General features: G+C 45.5%; 1 protein-coding gene across 1 annotated transcript; it reads left to right on the top strand.

Moving 5' to 3' along the window:
• Positions 1-2,144: 2,144 nt before the first annotated feature.
• Ociad2 (OCIA domain containing 2) lies at positions 2,145-17,612 on the top strand. Its single transcript, XM_021162934.3, has 7 exons — positions 2,145-2,515; positions 5,130-5,255; positions 9,106-9,202; positions 12,020-12,073; positions 13,665-13,712; positions 14,993-15,110; positions 17,431-17,612. Exons 2-7 carry the CDS (start codon positions 5,190-5,192, stop codon positions 17,510-17,512), a joined length of 465 nt encoding a protein of 154 aa, XP_021018593.1. The 5' UTR covers positions 2,145-2,515; positions 5,130-5,189; the 3' UTR covers positions 17,513-17,612.
• Positions 17,613-17,882: the final 270 nt, after the last annotated feature.

Raw genomic sequence — 17,882 nt, 5'->3', positions numbered from 1 at the left:
TGACTCTGAATGCTGCCTGGAAGCAACACAGGACTGCAGAGACGGTTCACACTGGAGCCTGCCCTGAGTAGCTTGGCACATTCTAAACTAACCTCTGAGAATCAGCTATGTAGCCATGATCCTCAGGCCCTACATGATGCTGAAGTAAGGACCAACACAGACTTCATTCCACAGGTAAGACTTGCAGAGCCAAGCCCAGGGTTCTTTTATTCTAATGTTTCATTGAAGGTCACTCCTTTGTGGAACTGCCTGGTGCCTTGTCACTTCGAGCATGCTTGCACACGGATGTACCAGCGTGGTCAAACAAGGCTCATTTAAGGAGTTTGTGCTATAAGGGTACATCTGCTTGCATACAGATGTACCAGAGTAGTCAACCAAGTATTATTTAAGGAGTTTGTGCTATAAGCGTGACCAAGGGTAATTTCTAACTATTTAAAGCATTTTACTGGAACATTCTGGTGGGAAGTGGATATGCAAATGAGGCACACATATTCCAACACTCAGTGCAGCAAGATGGCGTAGGGTAAATGCCACTTTGAGGGTTTGTGTGAGGTGTAAGGGAGATGGCTCATCTACTTCACAAGAACACTTAGAAAGCGCAGCTCTGAAAACCACAGCACCACAGGGGCTTATTTCTGACTTCTGGTAACAGAATATAAAATTAGCAGGCCTATGTTACCTTTAATTTGAGAGTCAAATTGGGTCAAGGGAAAATGAAACGCCGCAGGGAGAGAGTCTGCCGCTGTCTACTAGGGATGGAGAGTCAACTAAGCCAGCAATATCTTTTTAAAAAAAAAATTTGAGTCATGTGTATGTGTGTGCAAGTGCTCACATCTGCCCACAGAGACCAGAGGAAGGAGTCTTGTCCCTTGGAGTGGAGTTTCAAGTTCTTTCAAGCCTAACTCCGGCCCTCTGGAAGAGTGGCAAGTGATCTTAACCACCCAGCTCTGGAGGGTGGGGGCGGGAAGGTGGAGGCGTAATCAATCTTGTATTGCCAATTTCAGAGGACCGATCTTTAAATGATTAACATGTCTGTGTGTAGAGCTGAGCAGAAATCTGATCTGGAAGGCCAAAGGACACATTGCTGGGCTTGGTGACCTCCCGAAATGGGTATAAAGTCAACTAAAAGCAAGCAGAGGTGGTGCTCTCTCCGCTGTACATTTCCCCAGTGGACTGTAACGGTGATAAGCACCCTGAGAGGACACAACTTTTCCTGAGTGTGAAAGAGAAGAGGGTCTTTTCTCAGCCAGGCTGGAGGCCAGGGTAGAAAAGGCCAGGACGGGGCTGGAGAGATGGCACAGTGGCTAAGAGCACCTGTTGTTCTTGCAGAGGACTTGGGTTCAGTTCCCAGCACCCACTTGGAAGCTCACAAGCATCTGTAACTCCAGTTCCGGGGCGGGGGTGTGTGGGGGTGGGGGGGGATCCGATGCCCTCTTCTGATCTCTGTGGGCAGCAGGAAATGAACTGTTAGTCACAGGATGTTAGTTTGGACAGAGGGGTGGGTAAGGAAGCCCCGTTGTGGGGGTTAAAGCTAGATAATGTAATTTGCCTCTGGACTTGCAACATCCAAATTTCTCCCCTCAGCACTGCAAGACTGGTCAGTCAGTCAGTCTCTGCAGACAGAGCGTCTTTCTGGAAATTCTTGATCACAACACACACATACATTTACACAGATACACATTCACACATGTATACATGCATTCACACACCACCACTCACATACATGCACACCCTCTCATACTCCTAGACACCATCAAATGCACTAACACACATATACTTACACTCAGTCACATACAATTACATAGACATACATACATGTACACGCTCCTATATACACTTACCCACACTCACATATATAGGCACAGGTTTATACTAACACATGCTAACATATATTTACATACATACACACAGAGACACACATATATACTCATATGTGTTCACATATATACTTGCACATTCTCACATACATAGGCACTCATTTATAGTCACACATACTAGGATACACGCGCGCACGCGCGCGCGCACACACACACACACACACACACACTCAGTGCCTTCCCCTCATAGGCTAGCTAGCCATTAGGAGGGGAAAAGCTTTGCAAAAGAAGGCTAAGGAACCAAGGTGGGCTGTAATTGACTCCCTTGGGGTTGGGGACCCTACCGGGCTGTCCAGGCTGTACGCAGCACAGTGCTTTTGTTCTGAGATGAATGCTTAAGTCCGCCCAGGGAGGGGGTTCAGGGAAACCGTTGGAGTCGCCTGTGTTTTTGTTGGGAGGACGGAATCACGTGAAAAACAATGAGGTAGAGTGTAGCAAGTGTCAGGAAGAGACTGAGAAGTGGGGGCTTCTGGAAAGTGCTGGATTCTCCCAGTGTCACCAACAGAGAGAGAATGAGACTGCAAGTGGGGGCGGGCTGCACTTGCTGAGTCTTGAGCTAGCGACGCGCAGAGGTGCGGGGAGGAGCGAGCCCAGGAAGGAAGAGGAAGGAGGGAAGAAAGGAAAGATCGCCAAGAAAGGTGAGGGGAGAGGAGAGGGGCCCTGGGGCTCGGGTTGGGGCGGTGGGCGTGTGCAGCGCGCGGGCGGGGTGTGTGCAATCGTGTGTGTGTGTGTGTGTGTGTGTGTGTGTGTGTGTGTGTGTGTGTGCGTGCGCAGCTCCGCCTCGGTAGCACCCACCCGCACGGGTGAGCCCACAGAGGGTGGTGTGCGGGCAGGAGAGGTGGCCTGGGGCAGTGTCTTTCTCTGCTGGCTTTCCTTCCCGGGTCCTGGGGACTTGCGCAGGCCCTTCACAGGCTGCACCGCCGCCGCTCCACCGGAGCCAGTCTCCAACGCTTGCCTGCCTGGCTCCTCTCCAGATGTCACCAACTCCTGAGACCCCAAGCAGGGGTGTAGTTTGGAGTTTTGCAGGCAGCCTTCTTGGAAGGGTATTGCCTTGAAATCTAGCTAGCTGATTCTGGGCCAACCGCCCCTCCCCCACCACAGACTGGGTCAGGCACCAGACCTGAGGGTGTGTGTGTGTGTGTGTGTGTGTTCACGCGAATATGCCCAGAAGGTAAGGCTTGCTCAAAGCAAGCAACTGGGTTTTGGAAGACCCAGCCCACCAACACTGAGGTGTGTGGTTCCTTGCTTCCTGATTCTTGAGATGGCTCTGGGTCTGACTGTGGGAATTTAAAAAAAAAATCTAATTTGCCTATAGGTGGCAAAGATTTCCTAGGGTCTTAATTCCTAGAAAATAAGATGTCCAGAGCCACTCTGACAATTGCTCCCCTACTGTACAGACACCCATCACTGTGCCCTGGTCCTGTCTTTATCCCTCATCCCCATCCTTGCACAGCTTAAGACTGCTGTGCCCAAGTCTCAGATGACACAGTCGAGGCCCAGACACTTTATATCCCTTATTCTAATTCTCAGGATCTGCAAAGAAAGTCAGAATTAAAACTGGTGTGTTGCAGGACATAGTTCCAGACTTTTAACAACACACTCGGGTGGCACACAGATTTCTGGGGGTTTGAGGCCAGCCTAGCCTGCACAGGGAGTTAGAGGACAATGAGAGTGACATAGTGAGACTCTATCTCATGGGGACAGGTGCACACAGTCAGGCTCTTATTACCCTCTCCAGTATCTAACACTGTAGAGCATCATGTCCAACAACACTAGGCACCCAAGATGGAATGTACAGGGAGGGGCCCTGGGCTTCTTTTTCTTGCCACTGAGTTACTAATGTAGAAAATACGATTCTATATGAGCTGTCCGTTTTGTAGGAGAGTCGATGGGGCCCAGGACTAGGGAAGAAGATGAAGCTCATAGTCCACTTGGAGAATGTCCATCTTTGCCAGCCCCGGGCCCTGTGATCGAAGCGAATGGCTTCTTCCCTGGTGATTACGTCGGCGCTTCCCTCACAGTCATCTCCTTGGCCAATGATCTTTTTATTCGCTCACCAATCCTCCTTTGGGTTCTGTGTTCACATTTTCCAGTACTCTCTGTAGACGAGTGTGTCCCTGGCTTTAACGTGCATCCCTATGATGGCCATTGTCAAATTCATCTCTCCAGCCTTCCCCAGTCGGAAATTCCAGACCCAGATCCCCAAATACGTTAGTCTTTACTGGATACTTCCAGGGTTTGTACCCAACCACCCTCCAGCTCCCAAATCCAATATTTCCTAAGCCAAATCTCTCACCTTCATGCTTCTGGAAAAGATCTCAGTTTGGGTCTTGGGTTTCTTATCTAGACAGGTTAATCGCTGTCTAAACATGCCGCCCTGCTCCCGGACTCCCCGACTCTAACCCTTGAAAGCTCAGGAGTACAGTGATGGCTGGGACAGACCTTTATTATTCTCTGTTCTTGCCTCTTGGGCCTTCTCCTAGTGAATAATTGCTGACTTACCAGTAGCCCCCCTTTTAGCCTGTGCTCCTCCTACAGTGAATTTACTTTAGCTTTCATGGCCTTCTCCTTGGCATATCATAGACATTCAGCAAACATTTGGATACTTATTAACTTTGAATAACGCTTTGAGACATTTTAAAGACCTAGTTTGTAGGCAGTAAAACATGTGCACAATAAAACCCATCACTGTTGGTAAGTGTGGGTCCATGACAGGATGTATAGGTGTGTATTGGGGAGTCTTTAGAAATTGAGATTTAGGGACTGAAGAGACCTAAGGTCAATTCTCAGCACCCACATTAAGTGGTTTACAGCTGTATATGTGTAACCCCAGCTCCAGGGCATTTGACTCTCTGATCTCCATTAACACTGATACATTATTACAAATTTTAAATCTTGTGTGTGTGTGTGTGTGTGTGTGTGTGTGTGTGTGTGTGTGTGTGTGTGGATAAAGGCACTTGCCACCAAGCTTGATAAGTTTGATTCCCAGGAACCACCAGACAGGAGAGAACTGACTCCTGCAAGTTTGTCTCTGACCTCCTTGTGTACGTGACATAATGTGCCCCCACTACACCCCCAATAATAAATAATTGTTTAAAAGCTCGAGTTTCTACATGGCTGCAGGTTAAAACAGATAACGAAATGAAAGCAGTAAGCTCTCTGTCAGTGGTGCTGATGTGAGGGGTGATTTGAAGCCTGGGGCATAAACATTCAGACCTGGTGTATACAGTGAGTCTCTTCTCCTTCTCTTAGTCCTTAGGACAAGGAGGATACAGAGCACTCGACGGCAATAGAAGAAAACTCAACAGCGTCATGGCCTCAGTGTCCACTCATGGGAACCAAGAGAAAAGCCCCCACTTGCCGCCACTGAGCAAGCAGGTAGGTTTGAGCTTGAGATTCTGCCATCTAAAGAAAACGGTCACACGAGACTCTCACTAGAGCCTGCCCTTGGTCAATCAGCCATGACTCCGTGTGTGTGTGTGTGTGTGTGTGTGTGTGTGTGTGTGTGTTCCTATAAGCAAAGGCCAGGGATTGATGCTCACCATCTTCCGTAGTCAGTTCACATCATTTCCAAAAATATTTATGTGTTTGTTTATTTGTCCATTTGTTGCTTATTTACTTAATCATTTCTTTTTCTTTCTTTTTTTTTTTTTGTTTGTTTTTTCGAGACAGGGTTTCTCTGTGTAGTCCTGGCTGTCCTGGAACTCGCTCTGTAGACCAGGCTGGCCTTGAACTCAGAAATCCGCCTGCCTCTGCCTCCCGAGTGCTGGGATTAAAGGCGTGCACCACCACGCCCCGCTACTTAGTCATTTCTTTAGCGTGTGTGTGTGTGTGTGTGTGTGTGTGTGTGTGTGTGTGTGTGTGTGCTGCACTCACACATGCCATGGCTGGCGAGTGTGTGGAGGTCAGGGGACAACTTGCAGGACTCATTTCTCTCTGTGTACCATGTGGGCTCAATGGATTGAACTCAGGCCATCAGGCTTGGTCACCAGTGCCTTAGCCTGCCCTGCCAACTCGCCAGCTCTCCACTTTATGATTTGAGACTGGCTCTCTCACTGAACCTGGAGCTCAGTGGTTCAGCCAGACTAGCCGGCTTGTAAGTTACAGGTCTGTCTCAGTTTCTTTAGTCCTGAAATTACAGACACATGCCCCTACACCCCGATTTTCAAGTGGTCCTGTGGATCCAGACTCTGTTCATCATGCTTGTGTGGCAAGCACTTTACCAGCTAAGACATCTCCTGACTCTTTTTTTCAAATGCTTTTTCTCAGCCAGGCTCTTTGTCAGATGGACACAGGAAGGAGGAAGGAAGATGCGTTTGGGCTGTCTTGAAAAGCACGTTAAAATTTCTGTTTGCAAACTCTTTACTCTTCCCTCTTTAGAATCTGGCTTAACTCACTCAGCACAGCAGTCAGTTGCTGAGCAGGCATTCTGAGGCAGAGTGAAGCTATGGTTTGTCTCTAACAGAATGACACAGTCTTATCTTCCCATTCTTGTCTCCCAGGGTTATGATCCTGGGCACACGCTGCTGCATGCTGCTTTCCGCATAACCGGGTTCATAATTACTAATTAGCCGTCAGATCGAGGGCACAAAGCCGGCGTGCTAGGCAGGGTGTTGTGGTTCAGGAGCCTGTGGATGAACAGGAGAGCAAGTGTTTGATGGGTGACTGGAGCTCTCTGGAGTCCGCTTTTCAGCTGTAACATGGTTTCTGGGTGGAGAGAGCATTTGAGCAACAAAGTACGGGAGAAACAAACAGACAAATGACAACAGCTGCATTTGGACACCCGAGCTGTCCTGTAAATGAGAGAATCCTAAAACATTCATGGCTTCTGAAAAAGATCTCCCAAGCCCCACTTGGGGACGACTCTCTGATCTTAAGTGCTGGACTCTCAGAAATTATGGTGGTCAGATCTCTCTCTCTCTCTCTCTCTCTCTCTCTCTCTCTCTCTCTCTCTTTGTGTGTGTGTGTGTGTGTGTGTGTGTGTGTGTTACCTTGTTCATGTTGGGAGGTTTCCTTTATTTCTGACGTGGCTACAGACAGACCAAGAAACAAATACAGATACGGCTTGATTTACAATGGAAATTTGCCTCAATTAACCTACTGTAAGTTAAAACTGTTTTCGGTTTAAAATGTTCCTGGGAGTCCTAGCTTAGCACTATGGTCCACTGGCTCCAGCTGGGTGGAGGTGGAAGTGCCCCTTGCTTATGGATGCCCCTTGTAATTTCACAGCTAACCTGAAGCTGGCCCTCCATGCTGCTGTCCAGCATCATGAGTAAATACCGCACGGCATAGCATTAGACTAGGACAAGTTTAAATTTCAAAGTGTTTAGTAGTTCCTACTGAACGCGTATTGCTCTCAGAACATGTGTCTTAGTTAGGGTTTCTGACCAATAGAAACTTGAGGAGGGAGGGAGGGGCCTTTTGGCTTATACTTCTACATCACAGTTCATCATCAAAGGAAGTCAGGGCAGGAACTCAGGCATGGCTGAAACCTGGAGGCAGGAGTCATGGAGGGGTGCTGCTGACTAGATTGTACACACCATCACCACCACCCCAGTTTGTTTAGCCTATTTTCTTATAGCCCAGGGACGTCACCATCAACAATGGGCTGGACTCTTCCTCTACAGAGGCATTCTCTCTCTCTCTCTCTCTCTCTCTCTCTCTCTCTCTCTCTCTCTCTCTCTCTCTCCAGAGATCCTCTACATAGTCCTGGCTGTCCTGGAACTTGCTCTGTAGACCATGCTGGCCTTGAACTCACAGAGATCTCCCTGCTTCTGCCTCTGAGTGCTGGGATCAAAGGTGGGTGCCACCTCACTCGGTTGGAGGCATTTTCTTCTTGGAGATTTCCTCCTCCAGATGACTTTAGCCGGTGTCAAGTTCATGACCTAAAGCTATGAAACACAACATGCTGAAGTAGAATAAAACTCTGAGCCACTAGGCTGGGGAGATGGCAAATGCCCAGGGAGTTTACAAACTGCCCGCTGTACAGGCATTGAGGATCTGGGTTCGGATCCTCAACAGTGACATAAAAATCCAGGTGCCACACACACCTGTAATCCTAGAGCGAGGGGGACTGGGACAGAGGATCTTTAAAGCTTGCTGCCAGGCAGCTTAACTGAATTAAGTGAGCTCTGGTTCAATGGGAGATGCTGTTTTTTAAAAACAAAACAAGACAAGATAAGACAAGACAAGACAATACACACCAACCAACCAACCAACCAACAACAACAACAAAATAAAACATAAAAAGAGATACACAGCCATTGGCAACCTCTAGCCTCCACACATCAGCATGTATACGAACATGTGTACTTACATGCAACACACACACATACACACACACACACAAATATGAGCTGCTAAGTCAGGGCCATCTGTGTTTACTGTGGACACATGGAAGAGTGCTTGCTCTGAGGACCCAGAGAGTAGACAGTAATAACAGTTGCCAGTCCCACTGGTGTGCATTGCCATAGCTGCTGAGCTGACTGCCGGAAGCCACGCTCACCTCTGCATTCCTCCACTGTGCTGTAAGGAGGGGCAGAGACATGAGAGAGAGACCTGCCTGCACTATTATAGAAGCATAGGCTCCCAGGGCCCTCCTGCTTTGTCAGAGCATCATTGGGTATGTGTGCTGAGTGTCAAAACGATGCCTGGACCATGAAGAATTCTCAGGATATGGTGACCAGCATCCACATGAATAGCCACAAGCAAAGAATCTAAAACAAAAGTAAACGACTGGACAAAATCAACAAGTCTGTCTTCACCAAGGATGCTATACTGAGGTGAAGGAGCCATAGGCCAAGGAGCAAGCCAGCATTGGGATCACCTTTGGCCTTGGACAGCGTGGAGGAGAGCTGGAACCTGGTGCCTGCAGTTGTCAGCCTAGGAGAGCTGTGCACACACTCCGGTCTCTGAGCTTCCCTGTCTCTTGAGCAGAAATTCCCCCTTGTCTAAATCTAGGCAGCATGGCCAGCTGGAAACCAGTGACTGTTGGCCTCTGGTCTGTGCCGAGAAACATCCCATTCCCTTCCAGAGATCACGCTGTGGAGGTTTCCTTCCTGACCTCAGTTTGTCATTGTCTTGCTTTTGTTTGTTAGTTTTCTGTTGTGATAGGACCTCACTATCTAGCCCAGGCTGGCCTTGAACTCAGGATCCTCCTGCCTGAGCCTCGCTGGTGCTTGGGCTCAACAAGCACACACTGTCTAACCCACAGTGTCTTTCTTTACAGAGCCTGTTGTTTTGCCCCAAATCAAAACTGCACATCCACAGAGGAGAGATTGCCAAGATTATCAGAGAGTGTCAAGAAGAGAGTTTCTGGAAGAGAGGTACTCTCACACTCTGGATCTTAATTCATAGTTTAATAATCATCAATTTAATAAAAAAATGGTTTGGTTTAATAAAATTCCTAAATAAATAAATTAATAATCGATTTAATAATTAATGTTGTAACAATAGAATGCCTTCGTGTCCCCTTAGAAGAGAATCACGATGACTGATGAATTTTGAGTAGGAGTTTTGCATAAGTCCCTAAAGAACTTGGGTGTTTATTTATGGACATTTAGGGCTCAAATCTATGCTCATGTCTTCAGGCAGAGATGATATTCACGTACCCGGCACTTTACCTCGGCCGGTAAAGACAGACACACACATGACTCTTCACGCACGCACGCAAGAACATGGGGCAGAAATATTATATAGTGTATATTACTTCCACAGAGTAGACCTTTGTAAATTCCACCAGCATCTCAGCTCAGAAGCAGTGTCAGGTTCATCTGGACTTCAGGCCATGGCTTTGCACATAGAGAATGGTTCAGAAAGGGCTGCTGATGGGCAGGAGCTGGCAGCTGGCATCAGCCCATCAATATTTCTCTGCTTACTGTTTTCTGCTGAGCTGCTTCCCCGTCCCATATAAGACAAGGCTGTGAGTTCAGGCTGTATTAAAATCCTTTGGGGTTTAAAAAATTCATAATTTGACATTTGAAAGTGGCATCATGGGACCTAGCCATCCAGCCCCATGCTGTGTACATTTCTGACAGACGCCTGATTGATTCTTCTTGATATCATAAACCATCCAGAGTCTGAATCGATCACTTTACAAGTGCATCACTATGCTTATTGATTGGTTTCCTAGACTCCCATTTCTTTTTCTGATAACCTCTGGACCAGCAGATTAACTGACCTGATAGATTCTCACTGCAGTGTGGCCCATTAGCCGGCCATCTGGTTCCTGGCCTTGATGGGAAATCTGCTTGCTACACCAGACTCCTCTCGGTTGCTAGGAAAGGTTAAAAGCTTACTGCAGCTCTTTGCTTTTGAAGAGGCCACCTGACGCATTGTGGGAGAGCTATAAACCCTGCATGTCAGACTCCATTGCTTATACTAAAAACCTTAACTAAACACGGCATGTGTTTAGCAAGAATGGAGTCTGGTTATAACCTTCAGTGTGCTCTTCAGGCAGATGTCCAACAGTGGGACAAAATGTTACGAAAGAGACACAAATCAGAACAGAAACAACAGGAAATTGCCCTAGATTGAAACAGATTGAACAGTCAACACACCACATACATCCTTATCTTCCACACTGGAAAAAACCTGCAGCTGTGCAGGACATTCCTGGAGTAGGTGGAGAGATTTGAACATAGATTTTGTATTAGAGAATGTCATTCCTCTTGAGTCTGAGTATTCAAACAGAAACTTCTTGACTAGGCTAGTGGTATTGTGGTCTCTCAGGAGGAATTAACTTGACTATAGAAACTCCCTGTTTAAAATAACCAGTTATAAAGAATGATGGTGTTTGCAAATCTCAAATGTCTCAGAAAAAATTAATGACAGAGATACAAAGCAAAGTATAGGGGTGCATCCAGAGATGAATCTGTAGTGAGCCTAAAAGAAGGCTTTCTACAAAAACTCATGGCATTGCTTTTCAAACTTTATGTTGGATTGAAAATATCAAAATATAGCTGGGTGGTGGTGTCGAATGCCTTTGATCCCAGCACTTGGGAGACGGAAGCTGATGGACCTCTGAGTTCTAGGTCAGCCTGGTCGGAGATTGAGTTCCAGGACAGCCAAGGCTACATAGAGAATCCCTGTCTTGAAAACCAAAGAAAGAAACACACACACACACCCATGCATACACCATACGTGCACACACACGTAAGCACACACACACACATAAGCACACACACACACACACACACATATATATATATATATATATATTCCAATTTCTGCTAAGCACACACACACACTGAGAGACCCGTGTTGTAGCCCTTGGAGTCACGTGTATAGAGTGTTCAGTAAACATGGATGTCAGGCTGGAGAGATGGCTCAGTGGTTAAGGGCACACCGATTGCTCTTCCGAAGGTCCTGAGTTCAAATCCCAGCAACCACATGGTGACTCACAACCATTCATAATGAGATCTGACGCCCTCTTCTGGTGCATCTGAAGGCAGCTGCAATGTACTTAGATATAACAATAAATAAATCTTAAAAAAAAAAAGAACATGGATGTCAGAGATCAAGTTGAATGTGGGTGTGGGTTTAAATTAATGTTGTGCATCAGGCTGAGCTGCTGGGATGAATCCAAAAAATTTTTCCATGTTGTTTTAAAGAAATATGTGTTGAATAGTAACGTATATAAAGTTAGCATAAAACTGAGAGCGGTGGCGCACACCTTTAATCCCAGCACTTGGAGGCAGAGGCCGGTGGATCCCTATGAGTTGAAGCCCAGCCTGGTCTACATAGTGAGTTCCAGGATAGCCAGGGCCACATAGTGAGATCCTATCTTGAAAAATAAAAGTGAATAAAACTCTCTGCCAAGTTAGGTAAGAAAAAAAAAAAGCTTAGAGTGATTATCTCTAATATCCAGGTGAGGGGCTGAGTCGGTCGTCTTTTTAAATTGATTTTTAGATTGTATTTGGTGCAGGTGTGCACTCACACACGCACATGTGCATGTGTGGGGTCAGATGACAGCTTAGAGTCACTCCTTGCACCTTGTATGCCCTTGGGGGTGAGGGGTGGGGGTCAGGCTCAGGTTGCCATGTTTGGAGATGCGTTTGCACCCAGGGAGCAATCTCCCCAGCCCAGAGGGACCGTGTGATAAGGCACTGATATTGAGGGCCATTTGTTTGTTTGTTTTACAGCCCTGCCTTTTTCTCTTATAAGCATGCTTGTCACCCAGGGACTCGTCCACCAAGGTAAGAGTGGGCATTCACCAAGGCTTTAACTTCAGAGAGCCCAGTTTCTGTAGCTTTCCCCGGAACCTTTGGATGCTTATTTTACTGGTTGAGCCCCTCATCTTTGGAAAGACTGAATGTATTTAATTACTTGATAAAGAGTTACGGGTGGCATTAAGGTCACTAGCTGACTTTATAATAGATTATCATTGATTTATTTCTCATCTAAATAAAGGATGGAGAAGGAGACCGGGGGATGTAACTAGAGATGTCAGTGGGTGGTGTGAGGTTTGGACTCAACATGACTGATTCTGAAGACCAAGGAAAAGGCCATGAATGTAGAGGCTACAGGTTCCTGTTGCCAGACAACAGAGGCGGCTTAAGGAAGGAGGAGCTCATTTTGGTTCATTGTTTAAGGAAGGATGGAGTCTGCCATGGTGGAGAAAGGGTGGTAGCAGTATCATGAGGCAGCTGGTCACATTATAACCAAAATCAGGAAGCAGGAAGTGGAATGGAAGTACGTCAGGCTATGAATTCAACACCCATACCCAGAGATCATTTCCTTTAGTGAGGCTCTACCTCCTAAAGTTTCTACCACCTTCCAAAACAGCATTCTCAGCTGGCTCTCATTGGGTTAAAATCAAGATATGGATACAGTTGCATTTCTCCTGGAAGTTCATCTTTTTTCCCCTGTCCAACTTCTAGAGGCCACCTTCTCTTCTTGGCTGGTGACCTCTTCCTATGTCTCTAAAACCAGCTGGGCTGAGCTAAGTTTTCCCACCTCTGATCTCTCCAATACCATTCATCGATCGTTTTGATTATGTTTAATCCACCTGGCCCATTCGAAACCATCTCCCTATTTTAAGGTGATCTGACTAGGCATTTTATACCTTAATTCCTCTTTCTGTAGTATAATAACCCCAGAGTTGCCAAATAAGCCCACTATTCTGCCTGGTGCCTAGCATAAGCTACAATGTTTTCATTTAAAAATTGTAATGAGCTAGGCATGGTGACACCTGCTTTCAGTTCCAGCACTCAGGAGTAGAGGTGTATAGATTTATGAATTGGAGGCCAGTTTGGTCTATATAGCAAGTTCCAGGCGAGCCAGGGCTACATAGAGAAACCTTGTCTTAGATAGATAGATAGATAGATAGATAGATAGATAGATAGATAGATAGATAGATGGATGGATGGATGGATGGATGGATGGATGGATGGATGGATAGATAGATAGATAGATAGATAGATAGATAGATAGACAGTTTGATCGATAGATCATTAAGAATTAAATTACAGCGCACATACTATGAACCTCCCTGTTAAACTTTCTCTGTTAAATTCCTCTTCAAAGACCGTGACTAGTCTCTTTGAGTCAATTTAAATCAGCCTTTAATTATGGGTTTCCTATTGTTTCCGCATGTTAAAGCCAAGATTTACCATTTGCCTAAGACAGCTCCTGGGAGTTAACTTAAACCACAGATCGATCATAAAAACATTCTTCAGACTAATGACGCACTCATTTTAGAAATGTTATATCGTGGGCCTTGATTTTTTTCTTACAAAGTTAAATAAATTGTTAAATGAAATAATACCTTTCTATATTACATTTCAGGTTATTTAGCCGCTAATCCAAGATTTGGATCATTGCCTAAAGTTGCATGTAAGTCATAAATACAGATTTGGGATGGGGACATAGCTAAATGGCTGAAGTACCAGGCCCCAAGTTCATTTCCAGCATCAAAGCAGACGAAAAAGTAGATTCATTTTGACAAAGTTTATACAACCAAGGATATGAATGCCCAGCTTAAGTGTGTTGCCTGGACCGATCCTTGCAAAGCACTTTCCTTTTTTTATCAATGACCTAAAGCTTCGTGGTTCACCCCAACACTTTCTGACCTGCTGGTTAACATCAGGGACTTGGGCCACTGTCTTTCTTAAAGCATGAGCAGAGACTGGCAAGATATATATAGCTTCTTCCTGATCTATGAGAGATAAATTCATAGATAGCCCCCAGATACCCAACTGCAGGGACTTCAGTCCCTCTTACAAGTGATGTGGCACTTACCTCCAATGGTGTCCTCTTTTTAAAGACTCTCCAGTTACCATTAGGACATGATGCAAAGCAGACACCATGAATGCGGTTGTTGTATGATACACTTGGGGAATGATGGATAAACGACCTGTACATGTTTGAAATGGGTTTTGTTTTTTGTTTTTTGTTTTTTTTTCTTGAATACTTGGTTTCCACCTGCTGTTGGTTAAACACAGCTATGGATCTGGTGAGAATGGAACCGGTGGCTGTAGGTTAACTGCTGACAACAGAACCTTTAGTGGCGGATTCACTAGGGTGGTGATGGTTTTTTCTCTTGGCTTGGACAATCTTTTAAAAATATTATCTGGAATGCATATTAAAAAGTGAGTGATTTTTTTAAAAAAATCAGAGATGTTTTAATATGAAATTTACTGCAACTTCAGGGTTTCATCTCCTTAATACACATAGATGGGTTTTGGTAGGAGAATTCTCCAGTTAATTAATTGAGTCTCATTTCCAGCTAGAGAAGATTTCCTGTACAGGAGGCCCCCTCCCTATTGACTCCAGAGGCATGGTGGGGGGGGGCACCAACAACTCCAATAGGCTTCACTACGCAGTAACAGAGAGGCTACCCATAGTCACAACCCAGACCTGCCCTCCCTCCTCTTCCAACTTCAGCTGGGTCATGTCCTGGATGCCCAGTCTGGGACAGCCTTAGTGAGTGCTCCATCCTGGCCCTCCTGACGTCAGCTCAAAGCAGAGATCAGAAAGTCTCCAGAGATGAAACCTGTCCTTAGTGGAGACTTGGTTTAATGTAAAAAGGACGAGGGTTAAGAAGGCATAGCAATGGTTAACAAATAGGATTTTGAGCTTCGAAATTGTCTGTTTTTCCTAACCTGCTTTTACAGTGGCTGGTCTCTTGGGATTTGGCCTTGGGAAGGCTTCCTATATAAGAGTGTGCCAGAGTAAATTCCATTCCTTTGAAGATCAGCTCCGTGGTGCTGGCTTTGGTCCTGAGCATAACAGGTTTGTGGTCTGATGGAGGGATTGTAATCAAGATAATGAAAGAAGTGAAGTAGCTGAGTTAAATGATGGAAGCCTTTAGTCCCAGCACTGGAGAGGCAGAAGTAGGAGGATCGCTGTGAGTTCAAGGCCAGCCTGGTCTACACAGTGAGTTCCAGGGGAGCCAGGGCTACATAGTGAAGCCTTGTCTTGAAAACAAACAAACAAAAAGAAGTGAAGTGAGACTTTACTCACTATAATATGAAGCACATAAATAATTTTATTTCTTAAGGAAAAACTCTTTAACCCTCAAGCTTTGATTTATTACTATTCAACTTCAATAATTATCTATTATTTAACTTAATCACTACTAATCATGCTACTTAATGTGCATTTAATGAATACCTACTACATTCTAGGCCTTGTATAAACCTCTGAGGAATGCATTGCACAATTGCTCAACATTTAAACAGTCTTCCTTACTACAGAGATTTTCAGAGCCTTTAATCTGTCTCTGTCTCTGACTCTCTCTCACACACACATACACATACACACACACACACATACACACACATTCACACACATACAAACACACACAGACACACACATACACTCACATAAACACACATACAAACACACACACACTACATGTCCTGATAAAAACAGTCTCTACAGGGACATACATAGTTGGACTGAAGTGTACAGCAAGTCCCCTGCTCCTGTGGACTTGAATTGAAAGTCAGTTCTACCACAATTTTCTTATACTCTCGTCTCTAGGTTCCTCATCTGTCTAAAACGACCAGAATAACTTCCCTGGGGTGTTGTGAGAAAGGAAAATAATTATTTATGACATTCAAACAAATATTACTTCTATTGTCTTGCCACAGAACTAGTTGGAAACACAGTCCTCTGAAGACCTCTCACTTGTCACAGTGGGCTGCATCTTTTATTTTAGAGACCATCTCATGTAGCCCAGGCTGGCCCCAAACTTGCTCTGTAGCTCAAGGATGACCTTGATCTTCATTTCTGCTTCCCTGTCTCTCCTGAGTGCTCCTGTGACAGGTATACACCACCTCAGGCTGTTGTATGTGGTGCTGGGGATTGAAAATAGGACCTTGTATACTCCAGAAAGCACCCACTGAGCCAGTCACGCTATGTTCTACTTGAAGGGCAGCAGCAGAAACACCGTGGGACTAGATGTCAGGGTCAAGTTGTCTTCCTGGTGGCCTGACTTTAGAATGCTACCGTCCCTGGTCTGGTAGACGTGGGTGGTCTCTAACCATCGCCTCTACCCTGAGTTACTCATAGTCCAGAGATTCCCACAGAGGACACTGGCAGTTCTAGGAAGATGAGACTTCAACATCCGATTTGTTTGCAACCCCTGACATTTCCCTTTATGGGTTGCAAGGCCAGCGGGGAAGCATTAGCTCAGTGTTTACTGACAACTCCAGAGTGGCTCCATCCTGGCAAAGCTGTGTTTTGGAGTCACCTTACGGTGCACTTGGCCCAGGATTCTGATGTGTGTAGGGAAAATAAAGAAAGGCAGTGTCAGCAAAGGAGGCATTGTGATGACTCTTGGTTTTGGAACAATGATGAAACCTACATTTTTCCAGAAGCCGTACTTTCTGTTTCAGCTTGGCATTCTATAGCTGTTTCGCCCGCCCGATTCTGGCATCAAAAACCCCACTCGGGCTGGCACTGGTGGAAGGTAACGCAAGGCTTAGCCCTGTGTAAAAGGCTACTACCCTCTCACCTCAGAGGCGGTAAATACACGGCCATTTGCTTTTCTAACAAAGTCAAGGTATAACAAGCTCCGACCAATGTTGCAGTCCAAGAGGCGGTGTGTACTTATTGCTACTTTTTAGGCAAAAGTCTCACCAAAAAAAAAAAAAAAAACAACCCATAGGCCTCTTCCCAGCCTAGGTCCTGAGCTCGGAGACTACAGAAGTGAGCCACTCCACCTGGAATACTTTGTGATTTATTTATTTTTTTGTTGTGGTAGAAATCACTCCAGTGATTCAAGGTCAAAGAGTCACTGTGTTTAGCTTTTGTGTGACTCCAAGCACAAATACAACCATCTGTTTCAACATAAACATTGAATGATATTTGGATAATAGTAACCTAAGAAACTATTATCCCACTTAAAAAAAAAAAGGTGAGCTAGTGAACTATAAAATCAGACATGTCTCTGTATTGCTTACTGTGGTAAGATGAGCACTTGGGAAGATAGGAGATAGAAGACACACAGACAGACACAGGCAGACAGACAGACAGACAGGCAGACAGACACAAGAGTTCCAATTGTCAAAGTACGAGTCACCATCTGTTTCTGCTTCTCTCCTAGGCACTGCCTGCTCACCTGTGAGGACTGTAAAACCAGGCGTGGATTAAGCGAGAAGGCAGGGTCACAGCCATCTGCTTCTTAAACCGAGTCTGTGGTTTCCAACCGTTTTTAAACCTCTGACTTTGTACACATTTAAAATTTCAAGTGTACCTTAAAATAATATACTTCTATTGAAACAGAAACCTGTAATTCTCTCACCCCTTTGAAATGCTTGCTGGAGAAGGCTCTCGATTGACATGAGCGTGGCGTATTCTTGGCTTCATTGGGAGCTATCACACACTACACAGGAAAGAAGTTACACCCTGCCTTGCTTAGAGCTTCCTGGGAGATCTTTGAATAGCTTCTGGGTCTTCATTCCCTGCACCCCCGCACCCCCCCCCCAGTTCGCTCACTCTCATTTAATTTTTATTTTCAGCATTTTAAGTTTCCTGGTAGAGAACAGGAATGAGTGA

The sequence above is a fragment of the Mus caroli genome, unplaced genomic scaffold (assembly GCF_978045245.1).
Source record: "Mus caroli unplaced genomic scaffold, Mus_caroli_1 scaffold_4, whole genome shotgun sequence".
Classification (NCBI taxonomy): domain Eukaryota; kingdom Metazoa; phylum Chordata; class Mammalia; order Rodentia; family Muridae; genus Mus; species Mus caroli.
The sequence above is the reverse complement of the archived record's forward strand: the minus strand, read 5'-3'. Positions and strand labels throughout refer to the sequence as shown.